This window comes from Piliocolobus tephrosceles, chromosome 1 (genome assembly GCF_002776525.5).
Source record: "Piliocolobus tephrosceles isolate RC106 chromosome 1, ASM277652v3, whole genome shotgun sequence".
In the NCBI taxonomy this organism is placed as follows: Eukaryota; Metazoa; Chordata; class Mammalia; order Primates; family Cercopithecidae; genus Piliocolobus; species Piliocolobus tephrosceles.
In genome coordinates this window covers 96298679-96320736 of record NC_045434.1, presented here as the reverse complement: position 1 = coordinate 96320736, position 22058 = coordinate 96298679, and the positions used below count along the sequence as shown (strand labels likewise).

The 22058-nt window shown below is 35.2% G+C and overlaps 1 protein-coding gene across 1 annotated transcript; it reads right to left on the bottom strand.

Annotated features, from left to right (window-relative positions):
* Positions 1-3862: 3862 nt before the first annotated feature.
* MNDA (myeloid cell nuclear differentiation antigen) lies at positions 3863-20217 on the bottom strand. The gene is made up of 7 exons (XM_023214167.2): positions 19968-20217; positions 10947-11231; positions 9957-10093; positions 9262-9429; positions 7369-7785; positions 5469-5657; positions 3863-4182 (listed from the first exon to the last, which is right to left on the bottom strand). The coding sequence occupies exons 2-7, from the start codon at positions 11209-11211 to the stop codon at positions 4135-4137; spliced, it is 1224 nt and encodes a 407-aa protein (XP_023069935.2). The 5' UTR covers positions 11212-11231; positions 19968-20217; the 3' UTR covers positions 3863-4134.
* Positions 20218-22058: the final 1841 nt, after the last annotated feature.

Here is a 22058-nt window from a genome sequence, read left to right as displayed (position 1 = left end):
ATTTGATCTTCCGTTCCTGCCTTAATTTGCTTAGGATAATGGCTTCCAACTCCATCCATGTTGCTTCAAAAGGACATGGTCTCATTCTTTTTTATGGCTTCATAATACTGCATAGTATATATGTACTATATTTTCTTTATCCAGTCCACAACTGATGGGAATCTAAGTTGATTCCATGTCCTTGCTATTGTAAATAGCGTGGCAATGAACATACAAGTGCACATGTCTTTTGGGTATAATGAACTTATTTTCCTTTGAATATATACCCAGTAATGAAATTGCTGTGTTGAATGGTAGTTCTGTTTTAAGTTATTTGAGAAATCTCCAAACTGCTTTCCACAGTGGTTGAACTAATTTACATCCCTGCCACCACTCTATAAGCATTCTCTTTTCTTCTCAGCTTCGCCAGTGTCTGTTGCTTTTTGGCTTTTTAATAATCATCATTCTGATTGGTGTGAGAGTATCTCCTTGTGGTTTTAATTTGCATTTCTCTGAGAAGTAGTGATGAGGAGCATTATTTCTTATGTTTGTTCTACTCATATGTCTTCTTTTGATAAGTGACTATTCATGTCCTTTGCCTTTTTTTTTTTTTTTTTGGAGTCTTGCTCTGTCGCCCGGGCTGGAGTGCAGTGGCCGGATCTCGGCTCACTGCAAGCTCCGCCCCCGGGGTTCACGCCATTCTCCTGCCTCAGCCTCCGGAGTAGCTGGGACTACAGGCGCCCGCCACCTCGCCCGGCTAGTTTTTTGTATTTTTAGTAGAGACGGGGTTTCACCGGGCTAGCCAGGATGGTCTCGATCTCCTGACCTCGTGATCCGCCTGTCTCGGCCTCCCAAAGTGCTGGGATTACAGGCTTGAGCCACCGCGCCTGGCCCTTTGCCCATTTTTTATTGGAGTTATTTGTTTTTTGTTTGTTATTTTAAGTTCCTTATAGATTCTGGATATTAGATCTTTGTCAGATGCATAGTTTGTGAATATTTTCTCCCATTCTGTAGATTCTCTGTTTACTCTGTTGACAGTTTCTTTTGCTGCATAGAACCTCTTTAGTTTAATTAGGTCCCACTTGTCATTTTATGTTTTTGTTGCAATTGCTTTTAGGGACTTAATCTAAAAATTTTTTCAAGGTGGATGTTGAGAGGGGTATTTCTTGGGTTTTCTTCTAGGATTTTTGTAGTTTGAAGCCTTACATTGAAATCTTTAATCCATCTTGAGTTAATTTATATATGGTGAAAGGTAAGTGTATAGATTCATTGTTCTGTATATGATTTGTCAGTTACTGAATTTACTGAATAGAGAGTTCACTTATTGAATAGAGAGTTCTTTCCCTCTTGCTTGTTTTTGTCCACTTTATCAGATGGTTATAGGTGTTCAGCTTTATTTCAGAATTTTCTATTCTCCTCCGTTAGTCTGTGTCTGTTTTTGCACCAGTACCATGCAGTTTTGGTTTCTGTAGTCTTACAGTGTAGTTTGTAATTGGGTAATGTAATGCCTCCAATTTTCTTCTTTTTGCTTAGGATTGCTTTGGCTATTTGGGCTCTTTTTTTGGTTCCATATAAATCTTAAAATAGGCATTTTCTAATTCTGTGAAGAATGACATTGGTAGTTTAATAGGAATAGCATTAACCCTGTAAATTGCTTTGGGCAGTATAGTCATTTCAACAATATTGATTCTCCCAGTGCATGAGCATGGAACATTTTTTCATTTATTTCTGTCATCTCTGATTTCTTTCAGCAGTTCTGTGTATTTCTTGTAGAGATCTTTCACCTCCCTGGTTAGCTGTATTCCCAGATAGTTCCTTGTCTTTGTGGCTATTGTAAATGGGACTATGTTCTTGATTTGACTCTTAACCTGGGTATTATTGGTGTATAGAAATGCTACTAATTTTTGTACGTTAATTTTGTATCCTGAAACCTTACTAAAATAGTTAATCAGTTTTAGTAGCATTGTGGCATAGTCTCTAGAATTTTCTAAGTATAGAATCATATCATCAGCAAAGAGAGATAATTTGAATTCTTCTTTTCTTATTTAGATACCATTTACATCTCTCTCTTGCCTGACTGCTCTGGCTAGGACTTCTATTACTAGGTTGAATAGAAGTGGTAAGGCTGGACATCCTTGTCTTCTTCCTAATTTTAGAGGAAACACTTTCAACTTTTTGTCATTGAGTGTGATGTTAGCTATGCACTTGTGATAATTGGCCTTTATTGTGTTGAGGTACATTCCTTCTTTATCTAATTTGTTGATAAGTTTTATCATGAAAGGATGTTGAATTTTATCAAATGCTTTTTTTGCACTGATTGAGATGATCATATGTTTCTTGTCCTTCATTCTGCTAACATATATTATGTATCAGATTGACTGATTTTCATATGATGAGTGATCCTTACAACTCAAGGATAGATCCCACTTTGTCATAGTGTATAATCCTCTTAATGTGCTGTTGAATTTAGTTTCCTAGTATTGAGGATTTTTTTCACCTATGTTCATAAGATATACTAGCCTATATATATTTTTTCTTGTAGTGTTCTTGTGTAGCCTTGCTATCAGGGTATTGCTGACTTAATATTAAAAGAGTGTGAAAGTGTTCCCTCCTCTGATTTTTTGAAATAATTTGTGAAAAGTTGGAGTCAATAATTCTATAAATGTTTGGTAGAATTCATCTGTGAAGTGATCAGATTCTTGGCTTTTTGTTGTTGTTGGAAGTTTCTTGATGACTGATTTAATCTCCTTCTCATTTGTTTTTTTTGGCGGGGGCGGGGGGTGTTCTGTTTCTTCTTAACTCAGTCTTTGTAGGTTTGGCCTTAATTTGTTTTTCTTTTTTCAGTTCCCTGAGGCATTTGGTTGTTTACTTGAGAGCTTTCTTTTTTAAGGTAAATGCTTATAACTATAAATTTTCCTCTTAGAACTCCTTTTGCTGTATCACATACATTTTAGTACATTGTGGTTTCATTTTCATTTGTCTCATTTTTTAAATTACCCTTTTAATTTCTTCTTTGATCCATTGGCTATACAGGAGCATGTTTTTAAATTTTCACATATATGTCAGTTTTCCAGTTGTTTATTTGCTATTTAATTAGGTTAATATAGGTTAATTCTATAATAATCAGAAAAGATGCTTATTATAATTTTATTCTTCTGGAATTCATTAAGACTTGTTTTTGTGACCTAGAATGTGACATGTTGTGGACAATGCTCCATGCGTACTTGAGGCAAATGTGTATTTTGATGTTGTTGTATAGAATGTTCTGTTTATTCTGTTTATATCTGTTAGGTCCATTGGTGTATTGAGTTGTTGATGTCTGCTATTTTCTTATTGAATACTGCCTGGATAATCTCTTCATTACTGTGAGTACTGAAGTCTCTTACTATTACATTGCTGTAGATTTCTTCCCTCAGATCTGTGAATGTTTGTTTTATGTTTTTAGTTGCTCTGATTTTGAATAGATATGTATCTACAAATCAGATAAATGGAATATGATGGATATGATAATCCACACCAACTAAGGAGGGCAAGTGTCTTGCATATATTGGTACCTTTATGCAAATCACCATTGTTGTCCCCTTCAGAGAAACCAATTACCCCAACGGCCCACTTCTGGAGGACATAACTACATACATCCTTTCCTCTAGATCTATTACTTCCCTAGGCCACAGTGTTTGTTCATTTAAGCATGGGCTACATAAATTTAGTCACAGCCTTTATTGAGGCCTTATCCTCTGGAGATCACAATATAGACTCCAGTGTGGATAAGGCCCCATGAGTCTCTCCCCATCTCTAGAATGTGCTTCCCAGTGTACAAAGTACTCAGCCTCAAGCAGTTCACTACTGACCTTAAGAGAACATATACAAGACTTTGGGAAAATAATGTCCTTCAAAAAAAGATATTTTATTTTTTACCTTATGAAAGTCATAAATGCAAAATTTAATATCTAAAAAAATATGGAAGGGTATAAGAAGAAAATTTTATTCCAGAAAGCAACCTAATCTATAACTCAGATATAAAAGCTCTTAATATGCTACAGTATATCTACTGAATCCATTATTTAAATGAATTACTGAAATTTACAAAACCACAGTTATTAACAACTTAATTTTTTAAGCAGAAGTTATTTGTTGCATTTCAGCTTGCATATTTCAGTTAACATTCATTGATCCTTCCTTGTTTTTCTTGGCCTTGACGACCTTTAAAGAGAGATAAGAAAGACATAATGAGACCCTACATACTGATATGAAGCTCTGCTTATGGTTCTCCTTTCACCGGCATGTCTTTTCTTCCCATTGGCTACATTATTCTCCTTCTACCCTATGAAAGCTCATTAGTCACAAAGTTATGAAGATCTATCTTCAAAAAACTCATTTTCCTCCCATTAACTAATCCCTGTTTGTCTTTTTCCTTCCTGAATAGATTTTTGAAATAAACTTCTGGGGTATCCTGGTTAACCAGGTGCCCAATTTTTTAAAAGTTTCGATTTGTAACATTTGCAGAGTCTGGCGGTATACATATTTTTCACATGGCTGATTTCAAACTACCACATGTTTAACAAGCAGTGCATATAATTCCTGAATTTCTAACAATAAGCTGTCTTTAGTAAGGATATGAGTGAACTCCAGCACAGTACTTCTAATAGATATCTCTGCCCCAAGCCTAATTGCTCTGTAATGCAACTCCATAGATAGACATCGGAATATTTTTTGCTAAAATGTCAAAGTGATCAGACATTCTTCTGCATAATTTTGTTTCAATTTTTCATGTATTTTCAACAATAAGGTTCCCATTAATTTACTTTTGTAAAAGCCACACTTCTGTTTCTTTTTTATCTTTGGGTCTCAGCAGTCCCCCCCCCCCTTTTTTTTTTTTAAATCTTTGGGTCCCAGAGTCTTCTGCATCTACTGAATTTCAGTTGCACAGAACTCATTATGCTGTGTCACGCTTTTGGAATTTTCATGTATCATTTCCTTTGCCTAAAAGTCCCTCCAGTGTCTTTACCTTCCTAAAAAAATACTATTTCCCACAGTTCAGTTTATTATGATGCACCAGTCTGTGAGATAATTAATATGTATGCAGTGTCCGAATGTTTAGACCATTCCAATGAAGTGGAGACTTCCGTTATTTTAGAGGACCAATGAAACTATGTCTCCAATATCAGCCAACTAGTGCTTGTTAAAGGCAGGATTCAAATCAGATCTGTCTTATTCAAAGCCCTTGCTCTTAAGCCCTATGTTCCCTGTCCCTAGACACATCTTTAAATCAATTAACACTAGTATTATATCCTTTCTACAGCTGTATGAATGCCTTTACCTTAATATCCTTTTGAAAATCCTCCAGTTACAAATGCAAGGGCATTGTTTAGGTTCTCCTTTCACTCGCTGGACTCTCTGAGTAATACACGAGGAATCTGGTGTTCCCAAAGCCTAAGCCAAATTATTTGCCTCTTTAGCAAACTCATTCTCCTCTACCCAGTTCCCACCTTGATGAAGCTGTGACTTCCACACACCAGTTTCAGCTTGCGGTTAACTGTTCTCAGTTGAAAGCAGAAGAGTCGAAGTTTATCTCCTTTCTCACACTTGATATTGTGCCATTTTCCATTCCCCACTACATCCATGGATCCTGTATTATCTTTTATTTCATAGATTGTGTTCTTCTTGTGTATGCTTTTCTGCAAAAGAAGATTAACATCCTGTTTCTGAGAGGATTATTAGTATCGTATACATGAGAAAGAGCCTCATGACAAAGTTAATGCAATATGCGCGAGAGGAATGACAAGTACAGATCATACATGTGGCTTGGCCTGCCATCTCACAGGGCCCATCTTTTATTATCCAACAATTTTTTCCTGCTTAAGGTATTTTTCTTCCTGCAATTTTACAACAATAAATCTTTCCCTCTTTTTCTCCTGCTACCACCTTCCGATCAGCTGAGAGTAAATAAAGCACCTAGATATAGAGGAATCAAAAATTCCTATAGGACTTCTTGGCTTATGGTCCTGTGGAAAACCAAATGTATGCTTTCTGCAATTATTCAGTCAGTAGATTATAAGGAATTTCATTTTATTATTATTTTAATTTTTAAAAATTTCAGTAGCTTTTGGGGTACAAATGGTTTTGGGTTACATGGGTTAATTATTATAGTGGTGAATTCTGAGATTTTAGTGCACCTATCACCCAATTAGTGTGTACATTATACCCAATATATAGTTTTGTATCCCTCACCTCCCTCCCAGTCTCCCCCTTCTGAGTCTTGAAAGTTTATTATATCACTCTATATGCCTTTGTGTACTCATAGCTTAGCTTCCCCTTATCAGTGAGAACATACAATATTTGGTTTTCCACTCCTGAATTACTTTGGATTATGAGGAATTTTAAAGGAAAAAATGTCTATGACACAATCATTCATTCTTTTTCAACCTTCTTCATTACTTATTTTTTTTTCAATATCTTGTCCCCATTGACCTAGATCCCTCCCTTCATACTCTGTAGTTTCTCACACACTATTACTCATCAATTCAGTAATTATATTTATAAGCAAGATCTCTTAAAGACAGCGTGAGAAAATGTGAAGGTAAATTTAAGGGGCTATCTTGGAAGACATGTATATAGGGTTATAAAGCAGTCAATCATATAAAATGTTAGTTGAGTTCATAGAAATGTCTAATGTTTTAGAGTGGAGAAAGGGATGGAATGCATTGTCCTAACTAGCATCTTGAATTTGGACATGGACATATCAATAAAACTCTGTGCCTTGTAATTATTTTTTTGTAAATAATATGATGAGATTGCCTTATCCTCTAAGTATCATGGAATTCAATATATCTCAGTTGTTCAGCGCTGTCTTCAAAAGTAAATGTATAAATAAATAAGACAGAAGAGCAACAGTACAAATGTTTGGATTGTATGGATAGCTGTTGAATGTATTTGCATTTATGAGCATACCAGCCAATCCACTTATTACTCCAAATATATGTCACAACCAGAGTTCAACCTTGGTAGCACAATTCATTATTTAAAATAAATTTATCAAAATTCAAAGTAAAATTATCAATGCTCATTGGGATGGAGCTGAAAGAGATGATGTTATTAGCCTGCTCCCGTTGATTTGGACCCTCTATTGTCCTCTAGTACATTGTGGCTGACAACAGATCGTTACTGCTAATATTTCTTACTAACTCCTTTTCAAAGTCCCTACATTTACTTTGGTGTAAGAAGTTAATAGGTCACTTAGTCCTATTTCCTATTTTGTGGGAAAACTTCATCAGTATCTCTAGTCAATATAAATTATTGTGTTCCAATATTCAGTCAGTAAGCAAAGTCTGACAAGACATTTAGTTCCAGGTGATGGTAGAGAAAATTAAAACAAAATTAAGGGATTACCTTTTGTAACATAAACAACCCATACACCATTGTTCCAGATGCTTGCTTGTAAAGCTGACTGATCTTGGGAGTTTTATTTGCTATTTCGATAATTCTGTTTGGGACCTCAAAATTTTGATCAAAGTCAGACACAGATGATGCTTCCTTTATTTCCATTACTCCTTTACATTCAGAGTAATCAGATATGGTAATGACCTTCTTCCTCATGAATTTCTCTTTCAAGCTGATGTCGAAGACTTTCACATGGAAATATTGAGTCTTACTGGCCACGGTAGCATGAAACATTGTGCTTTTCCCATGTTCTGGGGACTCATATTTAAATGGTGCTGTTGCTTTCAGTACCATCACTGTCACTGGGTCCTTTTGGGGAACATTTCTTCTTGCATCCACCTGACATTGGGCCGGGGTTTGCTGATTCTGTGTTGGGCAGACACAAGAAAATAAACTTAAAACTTTGAGCAGGAGGCTGGACGTGGTGGCTCACGCCTGTAATCCTAGCACCTTAGGAGGCCGAGGTGGGTGGATCACGAGGTCAGGAGATCAAGACCATCCTGGTTAACACCATGAAACTGCGTCTCTACTGAAAATATAAAAAAATTAGCCAGGCATGGTGGCGGGCCTCTGCAGTCCCAGCTACTCGTAGGGAGGCAGAGGCAGGAGAATGGCGTGAACCCGAGAGGCGGAGCTTGCAGTGAGCCGAGATCGCACCACTGCACTCCAGCCTGGGTGACAGAGCAACACTCCGTCTCAAAAACAAACAAACAAAATAAAACAAACAAACAAGAAAACAAGACAAAACAGAACAAAAAACTTTGAGCAGGAATACAAAGTCACTCTGCACGAGTGACTCTGCCGAGCTTTCGACCCAACAACTTTCACAGATAGGTGGAGCTGGGGGCTAGGCTAGACAGGGATTGCTGAACTGAAAGAAAAGGCACCTGAGCTGGTATAGTTTAGCTAGTGAAAGTCTAAGGTAGCAGACAACAGGCTTGGAAATTAAATCACCCTCATTGACTCAGAATAATCTTCCTGAAGCAAAGCATGATTATCTGCATGAACAATCTAGCAGTAGATGATGAAAGCATTATTGTGAAGAAACTTTAAAGAAAGATTAGAATATAATAACAAATCCAAATATCTCCTCTACCTACTTTTTTTTATTAAATTTGATAATTTAATCAAAGACAATCAACAAAGTGAAAACAACTTGGATAGCATTAAAAATGAAGAACCATGCCCACCACAAGCCTCAACAAACATCATTAGATGTTCTAATGATCAAACATTCATTAGAAATTCTAATGATCACTAGTGTACTCTACCATTTTGAGGACCCAACTCCTTTGTTTCTTCCCAAGAAACAGTGCTGTTACAAGTGGAAAGACTTGGCCTGGCTCAGCATATAAGTAGTCTCAGGTAGAGGATTTCTGGTTAGAGCTATGTCCTCGACAGCATTTCACAGTGGCTAGAACGCTAACAACAATGAAAAAAGGACAAGTTTGTTTATCTCTTGTCCTCTCCCCACAGTGGCCTGGCCTATTTGAGTTGCAGCAGAATACTTTTCTGAAGAGAATGTTGCCAGATCTGTAGTAGGAAGTGTGGGAAGAAAAGATGAGCCATGGGCTTGTATATACTAGTACTAGAAGCCAAGCTACTTACCTGCGCAGACCAGAAATGCTTAGTGGTCTGTCTTGGTGTGATCACCTGTGGGTAATTGGACTTTACTTGCATGTGGCTTCTCACCAATGTAAACAAGTTATCACAATATAGAAAACAGTTTTCACACAGCAAATCAGTAACATGAAGAGTTATGCATGAGAGTAACAATAGTAACAGTGGAATGCACTGTGACTGGGTTAAAAAAATGGAGAAGAGGACCAGGAAAGAGTGTACCTGAGTAAGTGAAGTGTTGGGTGGAGTTGATGATGAGGTCTGGGGTAATGGGGAATGATCCGTGGCTGCAGATGTGCTGGCTCCTGAGGGACATGGGGGCTCACTCTGCTCCTGGGGCACCTTATTCCTTTTGGCTTCAGTCTTTCCTTTGTTCAGAGCTTTTCTTTTCTGAAAGCAGTTTAATTTTCCTGTTAATGGGGTTTAGTATGAAAAGAAGCAGAGCAAGTTTTCATTACAACGTAGTAAGTTCTATTTATATTGGATGGGATGTCCTTGGAAACCCCAGGGAATTACAACCTCTCACTTGAAGATATGGACAATAGGTAATATTGGGCGTGGATTGTTGCACTAAAAAAGAGACAGATGATTTCAACAGATGCATTACTGTTATCACCACTGTGGTATGATGAGCACTGGACTTGGAATGAGAAAATCTAGATTTGTGTAAGGATTGGCAAGATGTATATCAAGTATGATTATTACCACAGTTTTATAATGCAGATGATAATATATTTATGTCACAGAAATTTTTTTACTACATTTTTATGATGCCTAACTCTTTACCCATGACAAAGATGATCCATAATTACTAATTTGGTAAATCTAAGCTGTGTTGAGATATTAGTGAAGAGCCATGTGCCATAGTGGAGTATCTTCTGTGGGACTTCAATCCTGCTCCTCTTTCTCAAGCTTACCTGAGCTACAGGAATCCTCTCTCCTACTTCAGATGTCAGCGTGTTTCTTGCAGTGGGTGCAGGTGCCGCAAGACCCACTTCTTCCTGTTTTTTTTTTTTCATTAGAACTTTTCCTTGTGCTTTCATTTTCTTAGCAACTGACAAAAGAAAAGAAAAAGGGCACAATAGGCCCAGACTGGAATAGCTTATCTAAGACAGCTAAAGCAGTTTCAATATTACCTGCTGTCAGCTCCTGCATGAGAGTTCAGATTTGCCTGTTACCTCTACTACATTAACCCAGCCTGGCTGCTAGGAGGCCAACAGTAGCATGGTAGGCATAGGCACTGTCTCATTCTCCTCAGTGCTTTCCTCACTTCTCCCCTGTGCAGTGAAAACATGCTTCCTGTCCTGTGAACTCCATGTGCCTCAGTCAACCCTTTCTCAGTCTTGTTCTCCTACCATTTCTTTTAAATATCTAAGGCTTTCATGATGCTGACAGGCTGGTCATGTTCTGTGCAATATCTGTTCAAATGACAGAAATATGACCTGAAAGGAAATATGATCTGAATTGTAATGTGGCAAAGTGCTAATATTGGCTTTTGAATTTAAAAAAACAGTGATTTATATTAAGTGGAAAAATTCTATACTTCTCTTAATAGAACTATTTGCTGTGCAAATTGGTTAAATATGAATATTTCAGATAAAATACATTTTAAAAAGTAGCTTTTTTTCTGACATTTCTAATTTACTGAAACCCTCATCCTCTCATAAATCCCTGTCTTTTCTTTTTTATCCCTACCCCAAATACATTCTTCTAAATCTATCGATCTCTTTTATGTGAAACAGAATGTTCTAAATTGCCAACTGGTCAGTCTCTGAGGTGCCAACATCCCCATGACTGCTGAGTTATAAATTGGGAAAGGGATGTACCAGCTATGACCAAGGTGGGGTTCTACTCAAGGCTGGGGAGACTCAAGGCAGAGTAGCCATGTGCAAGATTTTCCCTATTACCTTTTGACCTCTCTTTTCGAAGATTGTTGACAAGGTTTTCAAGTGGTGGCATGTCTTTGGCCAGTTCTATTAGTTTGTCTACACAGGCAACACCTTGGTACTTTTTTTCCATCAAATCTGAAATCTTAATTCTGTTGTATTCCTCTTGCATTTTTGTAGTTAGTCCTAAATCACGGGCCAGTAAGGACTTAATTGTTGTAAAATGATACTCATCCATGAGCTCGAATCCTTTCAGCAAAATAATTTTCTTGTATTCATTCACCATTTCTGAAGTTATAGCTTGGCCTATAAAGTAAAAATGACACACAACATTACATATTTATGCAGACAATTTTAAAAAATGAGATATACTTTTGTGAGTGAGTGTCCCAGGACAAAATGTTGTCCTTGGATGTGTATAAGAAAAAGGAACTAAGTTACCAGCTGTGTCACTGTGAACAATGGGTCAAGACTTGTTTATTAGGAGGTTCAGTGAAGTTCTTCCCTTTTAATGTTGGTTGTTGAGTTGGGTCAGAGGTGTATGTGGTGAAATGATGTTTGGAAACTGGTAATCATTGCAGTATTTAGAGTAAGGGTTTTTATGGTGTCAAAGTCCCTGGTTCCCCTTCTGATACTTTACTGGGGCCTCAGCCTATCCTTCAATGCCTATCTCTTGGTTCCTGACTCTTCCCATACCCACTATGACCAAAGTGGCCTAAGTATAAATGGGCTGCAGCTGCTTACCTTATATGAATAACCTTCTGCCACAGCACTACACTTCTGAGTATTGGAATGGACTCTAGACCTTCTTGGCTCTCCCTATTCGGCTCTCATTAGCATTTTGTCTCCCTGGGACTTATTCTCTGTGTCTCCTGCATCTATAAAATTGTCATTTTACTGTTTTCCTAACTGTTCTCTAGTGTGGAATTGCAGCATTTATTTTTTGTCCATTTGTTTTTTACAGTCAATTATTTACCTCCAACTAGTCTTATTTTTACTAAAAGATTTCTGTCAGACAACCAAGTAGGTTACTTTATGGATAAAGGCACGACTCTATTTTTCCTGAAATCCTTCAACGAGTTTTGATTTTTATTAGTATAGATTTCCACTCAGCATGACTTGAAAGGCCTTGAATAAACTATATCTTTCTTTGTGTGTGTGTCTGTTACTTTTGAATTTCTTATATCTTATGCTCTAGTAATATACAATATGTCATTCTTTTTCAGGTCTTCTCACTGTTAATTCCCTTCCTGCTACCTGGGAAAGCATTCCCACTTTTCTTCCTCTGAATACTTCTTTAGAGTTTTTAATGCTTAATTGAGGCTTTATCTTCCGGGAGCTGGTGTGGTCCCAGTCTCACTAATGTGTGCCTCTTTAACCCCTTGTGTACTACCTAAGGGTATTCAGTTCTTAATGTATATTCCAATTTTCTGTTTAAATTTGTGGGTGTTCCTTTAGGTTGGTGACCATGTGTTTGTGCAACTTTTCTATAATTAGAGTGTTCTAATTCTTAGGGCTGTAAATTGTTCTCTTTTGGGAGATAATGAGTGTTCCTGTGTTCAAACCTATCAAATAAAGAAAAATTTCACACATAGGCACATATAGTAAAGTCAAAGAATATTAAAAGGAAAATGATAAAATTTTCCAGAAATACTGAGTAGAACACCTACAAAGATTAAATACTCTGATTGAATAGTCTGTAGCAGGTTAAGAAAGTAATTTTTACATAGCATTGATCCATAATTATATATCTGCAATTTTACAACCTAAGAAGAAGCTGAAGGATGAAAAGATTTGGGGGGTTTTGGGGCTTGGGTAGGGATGAGAGTTAGCAGGGAAGTGTGGTAGCAAAATCACTTTGCAAATTAGAAATATGATGTAAAGTAATACGTGGCTGATATGGCTTGGCTATGTCCCAACCCGAATCTCATCTTCAATTGCAGTTCCCAGAATCCCTATGTGTCATGGGAGGGACCAAGTAGAGGTAATTGAATCATGGGAGTATTTTCCCCATGATGGTCTTGTGATAGTGAGCAAGTTCTCATGAGATCTATGGTTTTATAAACATCAGGCATTTCCCCTGCTAGCACTCATTCTCTCTCCTGCCACCCTGTGAAGAGGTGCCTTCCATCAAGATTGTAAGTTTCCTTATGCCTCCCCAGCCATGCGGAACTGTGAGTCAATTAAATCTCTTTTCTTTATAAATTACTCAGTCTCAGATATTTCTTCATAGCAGCATGAGAAGGAACTAATACAGTGGCTATTTTTAATCTCCCTTATTCATCACACTTTAATGTGTATAATGACATGGTTTGTTGAAGAACTCTTAATGCATTTGATATTAGGATGTTGATATTACCTCTACTGGGACAATTGCAATGCCTACATACAATGTATGCATTAAGTAGTCTTTCTAAAATCCCCCCCCTAAGTAAATGAATTAAAAATCAGAGTTGTCCCAGGAGTCTCAGGTGAAGGGCTGTGAATCAGTTTTCAAGCAAAAATATTTTTCAAACTAAAATTTTGTAACTGGTCAAAATGTTATTTGAACGTTATGGTTTAAAAAATTATTCTCTTGTTTACTGAGAGTGACATTAGCAAGATTACAGACAAGGAAGTTCCAGACTTTCATTATGTCATGGAAACACCAAATAAAGAACAATTTATGAACCAAACTAATGTTTTCAGCTGTTTGCAATGAAAGAAATTCCAAACCAAGATTAAGCCACACTCAAAATAGTAGAAAACTTCTAGGTGTTTTTCTTTGTCCCTGTTTAACTTTCTCCCTTGAACGCTGTGATGTGATCAGGAGGAAACTTGCTAATTCCTCATTCCTCCTTTGGAATAGAAGGAAAAGTGTGGAACTGCTTTGCAAAATTATGGCTTCTCTGGAGGTTCCTTGAGGACTATTATCTGTTTCACATGACTTGGAGCATTGATGGAAATGGTGACATAGTTTAAATGTCAGATTTGACGCTGCAAAAGGTAGCGGTGGGTGCTCCAGCTTGTGAGAGCTGCATGGGATCTGCTACTCCCTGGGTGCCAGAAGGCAAGAGATTATGGATAGAGGAATACAGTAGAACAGCTAAGGTTATGAAAAGAGGCAGGTGTGGCTCTTAGGGAAATTATGGCTTAAAAGCAGTGTGTATATGAGAGAATTACAAAAAAAATGCATACACATAAGCCCGGGTAAGACACATGTCCATATAGGCCTCAGATAACATTTAGATTTCATACTTAGATGAAGAGTGAAAGTCCTCCCCTGAATGATGCCATTTAATAATGGTTGAGAGGGGCTGTTTTTACAAATGTCCACTTTTCAACAAAAGGTATGAAACAAAAAGAAACAGGTAAACATGGTCAATTTAAAAGAAAAAAAATGAATCTCCAAATCTTTCTCTAAAGAAACAGAGCACTCAGACTTTCTTGTCAAAGACTAAAGCAGCACTCTTAAATATGATCAAGGAGTTAAAGGAAAATATGTATAGACAACTAAATAAAATCAGGAAAATGGTTAATAAAATGAGAATATACAAAAAAATAGAAATTACCAGGAAAAATTCCATAAATTCTGAAGCTGAAAAACACATTGACTGCATTGTAAAATTCACTAGAAGGGTTCCTCAGCCTACACCAATAGACAGAAGAATCAGTTACCTTGAAGACAGGTCATGTGTAATTATCAAGACTGAAGAACAAAATTTTTTAAAAGATATAAAGGAAAGTGAACAGAACTTATAAATGACTTATAGTACATCCTCAAGTAGGACAATATATGCATTATGTAAGTCTAAAAAGGTGATGAAAAAGAGAAAGGAATAATGAAATTACTTGAGTAAATAAGGACTGAAAACTTTCCAAATTTGAGAAAAGACAAAATGTACAGATATAAGAAGCTGAACAAGCTGCAACTATGATAAACTCAAAGAAACTTACACTATGACACATTATTATCAAATTACCAGCTCTCAAAGACAAAAACAAAATCATTTAAAAAGCATCAAGAAAAAGGCCACTCATTATATACAAGAAATCTTCAATAGAATTATGAGCACATTCGTCAGCAAATACTTTGTAGACCCGAAAATAGTGGGACAATACATCTCAAGTGTTTAAAGAAAAGTCTGTCCATTAAAAACACTATATCTGGGAAACCTGCTATTCATAAATGAGAGAAATTAATATATTCCTAGATAAACATAAGCTGAATGATTTCATTACCACTATATCTACCCTAAAAGAAATACTAAGGAGATTTCTTCAAGCTGAAACACAAGGATGCTAGACAGTAACTCAAACTCATACAAAAATATAAATTCTTCAAGAAAGGTAAATATATACATAAATATAAAACATGGCTTTTGCTATTTTGATTTGTAATCACTTTTTATTATTTTATAGGATTTAAAATGTGAAAGCAAAACAATTTATAGATCAATGTCAATTGGTACATATTTTATAAATGCAATTTGTAATATTAACATAAAATTTGTGTTGAGGAGCTTTAAAGGTGTAAACATTTTGCATATGATTGAAGTTAAGTTGTTATCAGTTAAAAATAGATTGCTATAACTTTAGAATATCATATGCAACCTGATGATAATCACAAAGATATCTGTAGGATGTACACAAAGGAATAGAAGAACATTAAAATATATCACTACAGGAAAAATCAACAAAAAGAAGTCACTAAGAGAGGAGTGAGAGACAAAAACCTATTAAGACATACAGAAAATAAATGAAAAATGGCAACAGTAAGTTCTAAGTTCTTATCAATAATTAGTTCAAATGTAAATGGTTTAAACTTACTAATCAAAAAGCATATTAAATTATATATATAGATATATCACAATGAATTTAAAAACAGGGTATCCAACTATATGTTGCATACAAGAGGCTCATTTTACAGATCTAAGGACAAGGATAGAAAGTGACAGAATAAAAAATATATTCCATTGAAATGTTAAATAAGAGAACAGAGTTTGCTATCCTAGTATTAGATAAAATAAAAATAACAGTTAAACAGTGTTATAAGAGACAAAGATTATTACATAGTGTTAAAAAGGCCAATTCATCTAGAAGATATAAAAGTTAGAAACACACATGCACAAAACATCAGAGCTCCTAATATATTAAACATTTACAGAATTGAAGGGAGAAAGAGACAGCTCTAAAGTAGTAGTAAAAGACTTTAATGTTCCACTTTCAATAATAGATAGAACAACCTGACAAGAAAATTAGGAAAAAATAAATATTGAAAAACATTATAGACCACTTATAGACCAATTGTATCTAACAGATATATCCAAAACAGTAAAGCCAACAACAGTGGAATGCACATTTTTCACACGAACATATGGAACATTGTCCCAAAATATACCACAAATTAGGACACCAAACAAGTGTTAATAAATGTTAAATATTTGAAATCATACAGAGTGTATTTTTTATCATAATGGAGTAAAAGTAGAAATCAACAGAAAGAAAACTAGAAAATTCATGACCATGTTAAAATAAACAACACAAACAATGAAACATGTACAAAGAATCACAAGTCAAATTTAAAGCCATATTTAGAGAAATTATATGAAAACACAACATATTTCATTAAATGCAGAGAATATGGTGATGAGGGTAATTTGAAGATTTAAACAACTACATTTACAAAGAAGAAGACTCTCAAATCAATAATCTGACTTTATACCATAAAGAACTTAAAAAAGTAGAACTAAACCTAAAGCCATCAAAAGGAAGGAAAAAAGAAAAATTAGAGGTAAAATTGAGATTAGAAAAACAATAAAGAAAACCAATAAAAACAAGAGTTGGTTCTCTGAAAATTTGAATAATACTGACAGAACTTTAACTGAATTAACATAGAAAAAAAGGAGAATCAAATAATAAAATCAGAAACTAAAAACAGAACATTACAACAGATTTCACAGAACTAAAAAGAATTATAAGAGAATACTTTGAACAATTGTATATCAGTAGATGGGATAACCTAAATGAAATGGATAAACAGATAAATTATTAGAAAAATACAACCCGCAAATTTTGAATCATAAAGAAACAGAAAATCTGAACAGTCATTATGACCAGTCAGGAGACTGAATCAGAAGTCAGAAACTTCTCAGTAAAGAAAACTCCAGACCAAGTGGTTTTACTGGCAAATTCCACCAAATATTTAAAGAAGAATTAAGACCAAAATTCCTCAAAGTCTTTCAAAATTTGAAAAGGAGGGAACACTTCCAAACTCATCGTATAACTCAGCATTATTCTAATACAAAGCCAGACAGAGGAGAAAATTACTTCAACAGAGTAAAGTCTATATACAAAAACACCATAGCTAACATTATTCCCAATGGTAAGAGACTGAAAACATTTCTTTTGCTCCTGAAAGATCAGGAAAAGACAAGGATGAATTTTTGTTCACTTCTGTTTGAGATAGTACTGAAAGTTTAACACCGCCCCCCCCCAAACAATAGACAAGAAACGGAAAATATAAAATATCCAAATAAGAAAGAAAAAAGGTAAATTAAAAATTTAAAAACTCTAACTCTTCGTATATGTTTAATCATACAGTTTTGTGCATGTATGTTTTTAATTATTATATCTCATTGTAGTTTCTATGGGTTTGATTTGCATTTTTCTAAAGATTATTGCTGTTGAATATACTCATATGTGCTTATTGGCCATTTGTATAGCACCTTTGAAGAAATGTCTATTCAAGTCTTACATTCCCAAAATAAGTGAAAGTGTGATCTCAAATAAATGTATGTACATATATGTTCATTGGAGCATTAATCACAACAGAAAAATGTGAAAGTAGTACACATGTCCTTCAATGGATGAATGAATAAAAAGAAATATGGTTTCTGATGTATTTTATGGTAAATACATAAAATGAAATATTATTCTACCCTAGGAAGAAAGAATATTCTGACACATGATACAGTACAACATGAATGGACTTTGAGAACATGAAATGAAAAAAGCCAGTCACAAAAAGCACACGTATACTGTATGATTAAATATATATGAAGAGTTAGAGTTTTTAAATTTATACAGACAGAAGGTAGAATGATGTTTGGCAAGCTCTGGAGGAAAGGGAAATGGTGAAATTGTTGGTTAACGGATTTAGAGTTTTAGTTTTGCAAGATGCAAAAGCATTCTGGAAGTTGGTTGCACAACAATATTAATGTATTTAATACTACTGAACTGTACACTTGAAAATGATTAAGATGACACATTTTATGTTACATGTTTCTTAACACAATTAAAAGAAAACAATTATTATATTCAAAGCTTTCAGAAGTTTGGCAGTGAAACTATCCATACCTACAGCTCTTTGTGAAGAACTACTCATTATGTAAAGAAATAAATCTAAGAAATGTTGGAGGCCAAAAGGGAAGTAAGATCAAACAAATACTTTAATTAGTGTTTTTACCATCTTAAAAATAAGTAAAGCCAGAGTCAAAGAAAAGAAAACAGGAATGATGTGAACATACTCTTACAGTTGAAGTTTTATGTTTGGGGAACCAGAAGATGTGAGAGTTTGCTAACGGGCTTGTCTTTAAGGAGAATATAGATTTTTTATAAAATAAGAAACTTGACAAGAAAGGAGAGGAAAGCACAGAATAAGTGCTATAAATTGAAACAAAGCAAGATGGCAAAACCAAGTTAAAATATATACCTTTATAGAATGTGCATATCTGGACTAAACTCATTACCTAAGAGGAAAAATTTTCCATTTGGATTAAAAATAAATCCAGTCATACATTGTTGACAAAATACAAATAAAGTATAAGGTCACTTAAGTTTGAGAAACAGCTGGAAAAAGTTATATTCTTCAAAGTTTACCTTCAAGAAAGACATTTTAGGAAAAATAGTGTAGCTTAAAATAGGCTTTAGTCAATAAGTATCAGCACATAGTTTCACTACATAATGGTAAAGTATGCAACCTGTAAAAAGATATAATAATTTAAATTATATGTATAATCTGTTATTACTTTAAAAGATAGCATATAGAAATTTTTTCTTCTCTCTAAATACACACATAACATATATACTTGGATATACATATTCTATGTAAAAATATATGGTAGAAATCAAAAGAACTACAGTGAGAAATTAACAAAATCACTATTAGAGTTGGTGATTTCACCACCTCTCTCAGTTACTGAAAGAACAAGGTAAAAAAATAGCTTAGATTTAGATTTAGATTTTTCAAACATAATTAACAAGCTTACTTAAGAAACTTTCTCTTACTTAAATAGAATTTGGAATCCAACATTTATAAACTCTTCTCAAATACTCATGAAGTAATTAGAAAACATTCATTATGTACTAAGCCATAAAAAAGTCAAAATGTATCCAAAAGTAGGTAATATATAATTGATTTTCCCTGTCTTTTTATTATATCTTGCCACAAAAAAAGTTATCTAAAAGCATAGACCATTTGAAAAATATAAATACTTCTTCTTACACTTGCTGTAAAATGAAGCATGAAATGAAACTGATTCATGAAAATGTAAAGATTATTTTTGAGTAAACGCTTGTAAAATTGAGAAATTAATGTGTAAACATGTCTATGCTCTTTAATATAGAGATAAAATCATATAATAGAGATTTATGTCCTTGTTTATTTTTTGCTAAATATTACTTCATAATAATTTTCTCATGGGACTGTCTTCTCTTTTAACTTAGGCCCAAACCCAGTCACCAAGTTTCCTAGTCATCCTCTAGCCGAGAAAACCAAGTATCTCCTCTAAATATCAATTTATGCCAACAGATACCTAAGAATTAATTTTAAAATTTGCTGTAGACAAAATACATTTTTTTGGTTCATACCCCAATTGTGGTAGAATAAAAGATACCTATTTTCTACCTAGACAGGTAAAGCATTCAGTTCTCAGTTTTCTGAATATGATTGATACAACACTTCTGGTCTTAAGCAGTCCCGTAACTAATTCTCCACTGAGATGGTATGGTTATCAACTAGATACCTAGATCTTTCTCTGAAGAACTTCCCAGAAATCTCACCTTAATGGATACTTTTTCCACAATAGTCTTCAGAAATCCTGGAGTCACTTTCTTGTTTAGGACGGGATCACTGTCCGTAAAGCTTTGGAGAGAGTAAACTGCAGACTATTATAATATTGTAAAGGGCTGAGAAATGAAAGCTAACAAGGAAAAATGGCACTTGTTAGAGCCTCTCTAAATCTTGATTGTAGATGGCCTTCTCACACTGTACTAACTTCTAACTAGAAAGAAGTTACATAATCATGGAACAATTTTGAGGCCACGCCTATCAGCCTTTGTAGCTTTGTATTTCAGATGTCAGAGAAAGTGGTCAGTTCCTCCTTGTAAAAAGTAATCTCAGTCACAAGGAGAAATGAGAGCAAATGGTGCTTCTTCTTTGCTGTTTCGACTTACAAATACTTGCTGAAAGGAGTTTCAAACTCAGAACTTTCTTATAAAGCTAACTTACGTTTAGGTCATTAGAAACCAGTAGCCCCTTGAATAAGGATCTTAATATCAATTGGGAAAGGCAAAACACCAAGGTTTCTCCCTCCTTTCCTGTTCACAGAGTAGCAGGAGCAGGAAATCTTGGTACAGATGTCTATTGCTACCAGAACTTGACTTCATCTCTTGGATAGGGGCAGGTATACCATGAAATTGTTTTTCTTTAAATAATACCTACATATTCACTCAGTTATTAATAACTGATATATCTGGAGCTTGACAGAGGCAGAAAGTATGTAATATGAAGGATTTACATATGAATATGTAAATCCTTACTCAAATAATTTGAAAGAGTTTCATACTAGTTGCTCTTTTGAGTATAATAACTGCCTTACTTTATTAAATTCATGATTATTCATGCTTTTTGCATTATTCATGGATACTTGGTTTATATCATGATTGAAACCTTGAAAATTCTGGAAGAGCACTGAAACTCTGGAATGATAGGGGCCTGATAAACCCTTTGTACTGCAATTCTTTTTTCTGTGAAGAACAGTGGGTACACTACAAAGTATCATAACTCTGAATTGTCAAATGAATGGTATCAGTTAGCAGACAGTGCTGTGTTACGAACTAGTTGATCTGTAAGCAAAATGTGATCATGATCCTTTGGGAAAAGGATCCCAAAACAGCTAATAGGGGAAAATGATCCAAGGCCATCTACAGAGAAGAATAAAGTTGATTGTCTTAATCCAAACGAGCAGCATAGAGAGAGTTAAATTGTGGATTTGGAAACTGTCTAAACCCCACTAAAGCAGAAGTAAATCAGAAAAACCAAGAGGATCTAGAATGACAGCCGCTAACACATGTAGGTGTTCATTGTTTCAGTTTCTCACTTATGCTGATGCTTTGAGCAGGTTTTAAGGTAAAAGGTAAAGAGGAACACAAGGAAAACTCATCGGGCACCCCACTTCAATGTTTGGGAACCAAAAGAACTCATGACAGGAGTTACCATGTTTCAGGATGGCCTTCTAACTTCATATGGTTTGGCTCTATATTCCTACCCAAATCCCATCTTGTAGCTCCCATAATTCCCGCATGTTGTGGGAGGGACCTGGTGGGAGATGAATGAATTATGGGGGCAGGTCTTTCCCATGCTATTCTCATGATAGTGAATGGGTCTTATGAGATCTGATAGTTTTACACTTGATCTTAGCCAAAAAGCCGAGAAGCGATCGAGATCTGATAGTTTTAAAATAGTTTTTTAAAAATGGGAGTTGCCCTGAGCAAGCTCTCTCTTTGTCTGCTGCCATCCACGTAAGATGTGACTTGCTCCTCCTTGCCCTCCACCATGATTGTGAGGCCTCCCCAGCCAGTGGAACACTTGGGTATGTCTTTATCAGCAGCATGAAAACAGACTAATACAGTAAATTGGTACCAGGAGTAGGGTATTACTGAAAGATACCAGAAAATGTGGAAGCAACTTTAAAACTGGGTAACAGGTAGAGGTTGGAACAGTTTTCAAGACTCAGAAGAAGACAAGAAAATGTGGGAAAGTTTGGAACTTCCTAGAGACTTGTTAAATGTCTTTGACAAAACTGCTGATAGTGACAGAAATGATAAGATCCAGGCTGAGGTGGTCTCAGATGGAGATGAGGGACTTATTTT

Coding starts and splice junctions, on each gene's coding strand:
- MNDA (XM_023214167.2), bottom strand. CDS start 11,211: ATGGTGAATGAATACAAGAAAATTATTTTGCTGAAAGGATTCGAGCTC. Junction 5,658..7,368: donor GGTTGTTTATGTTACAAAAG/GTAATCCCTTAA, acceptor CTTCTTTTGCAG/AAAAGCATACACAAGAAGAA. Junction 4,183..5,468: donor GAAGTCACAGCTTCATCAAG/GTGGGAACTGGG, acceptor CTCTCTTTAAAG/GTCGTCAAGGCCAAGAAAAA.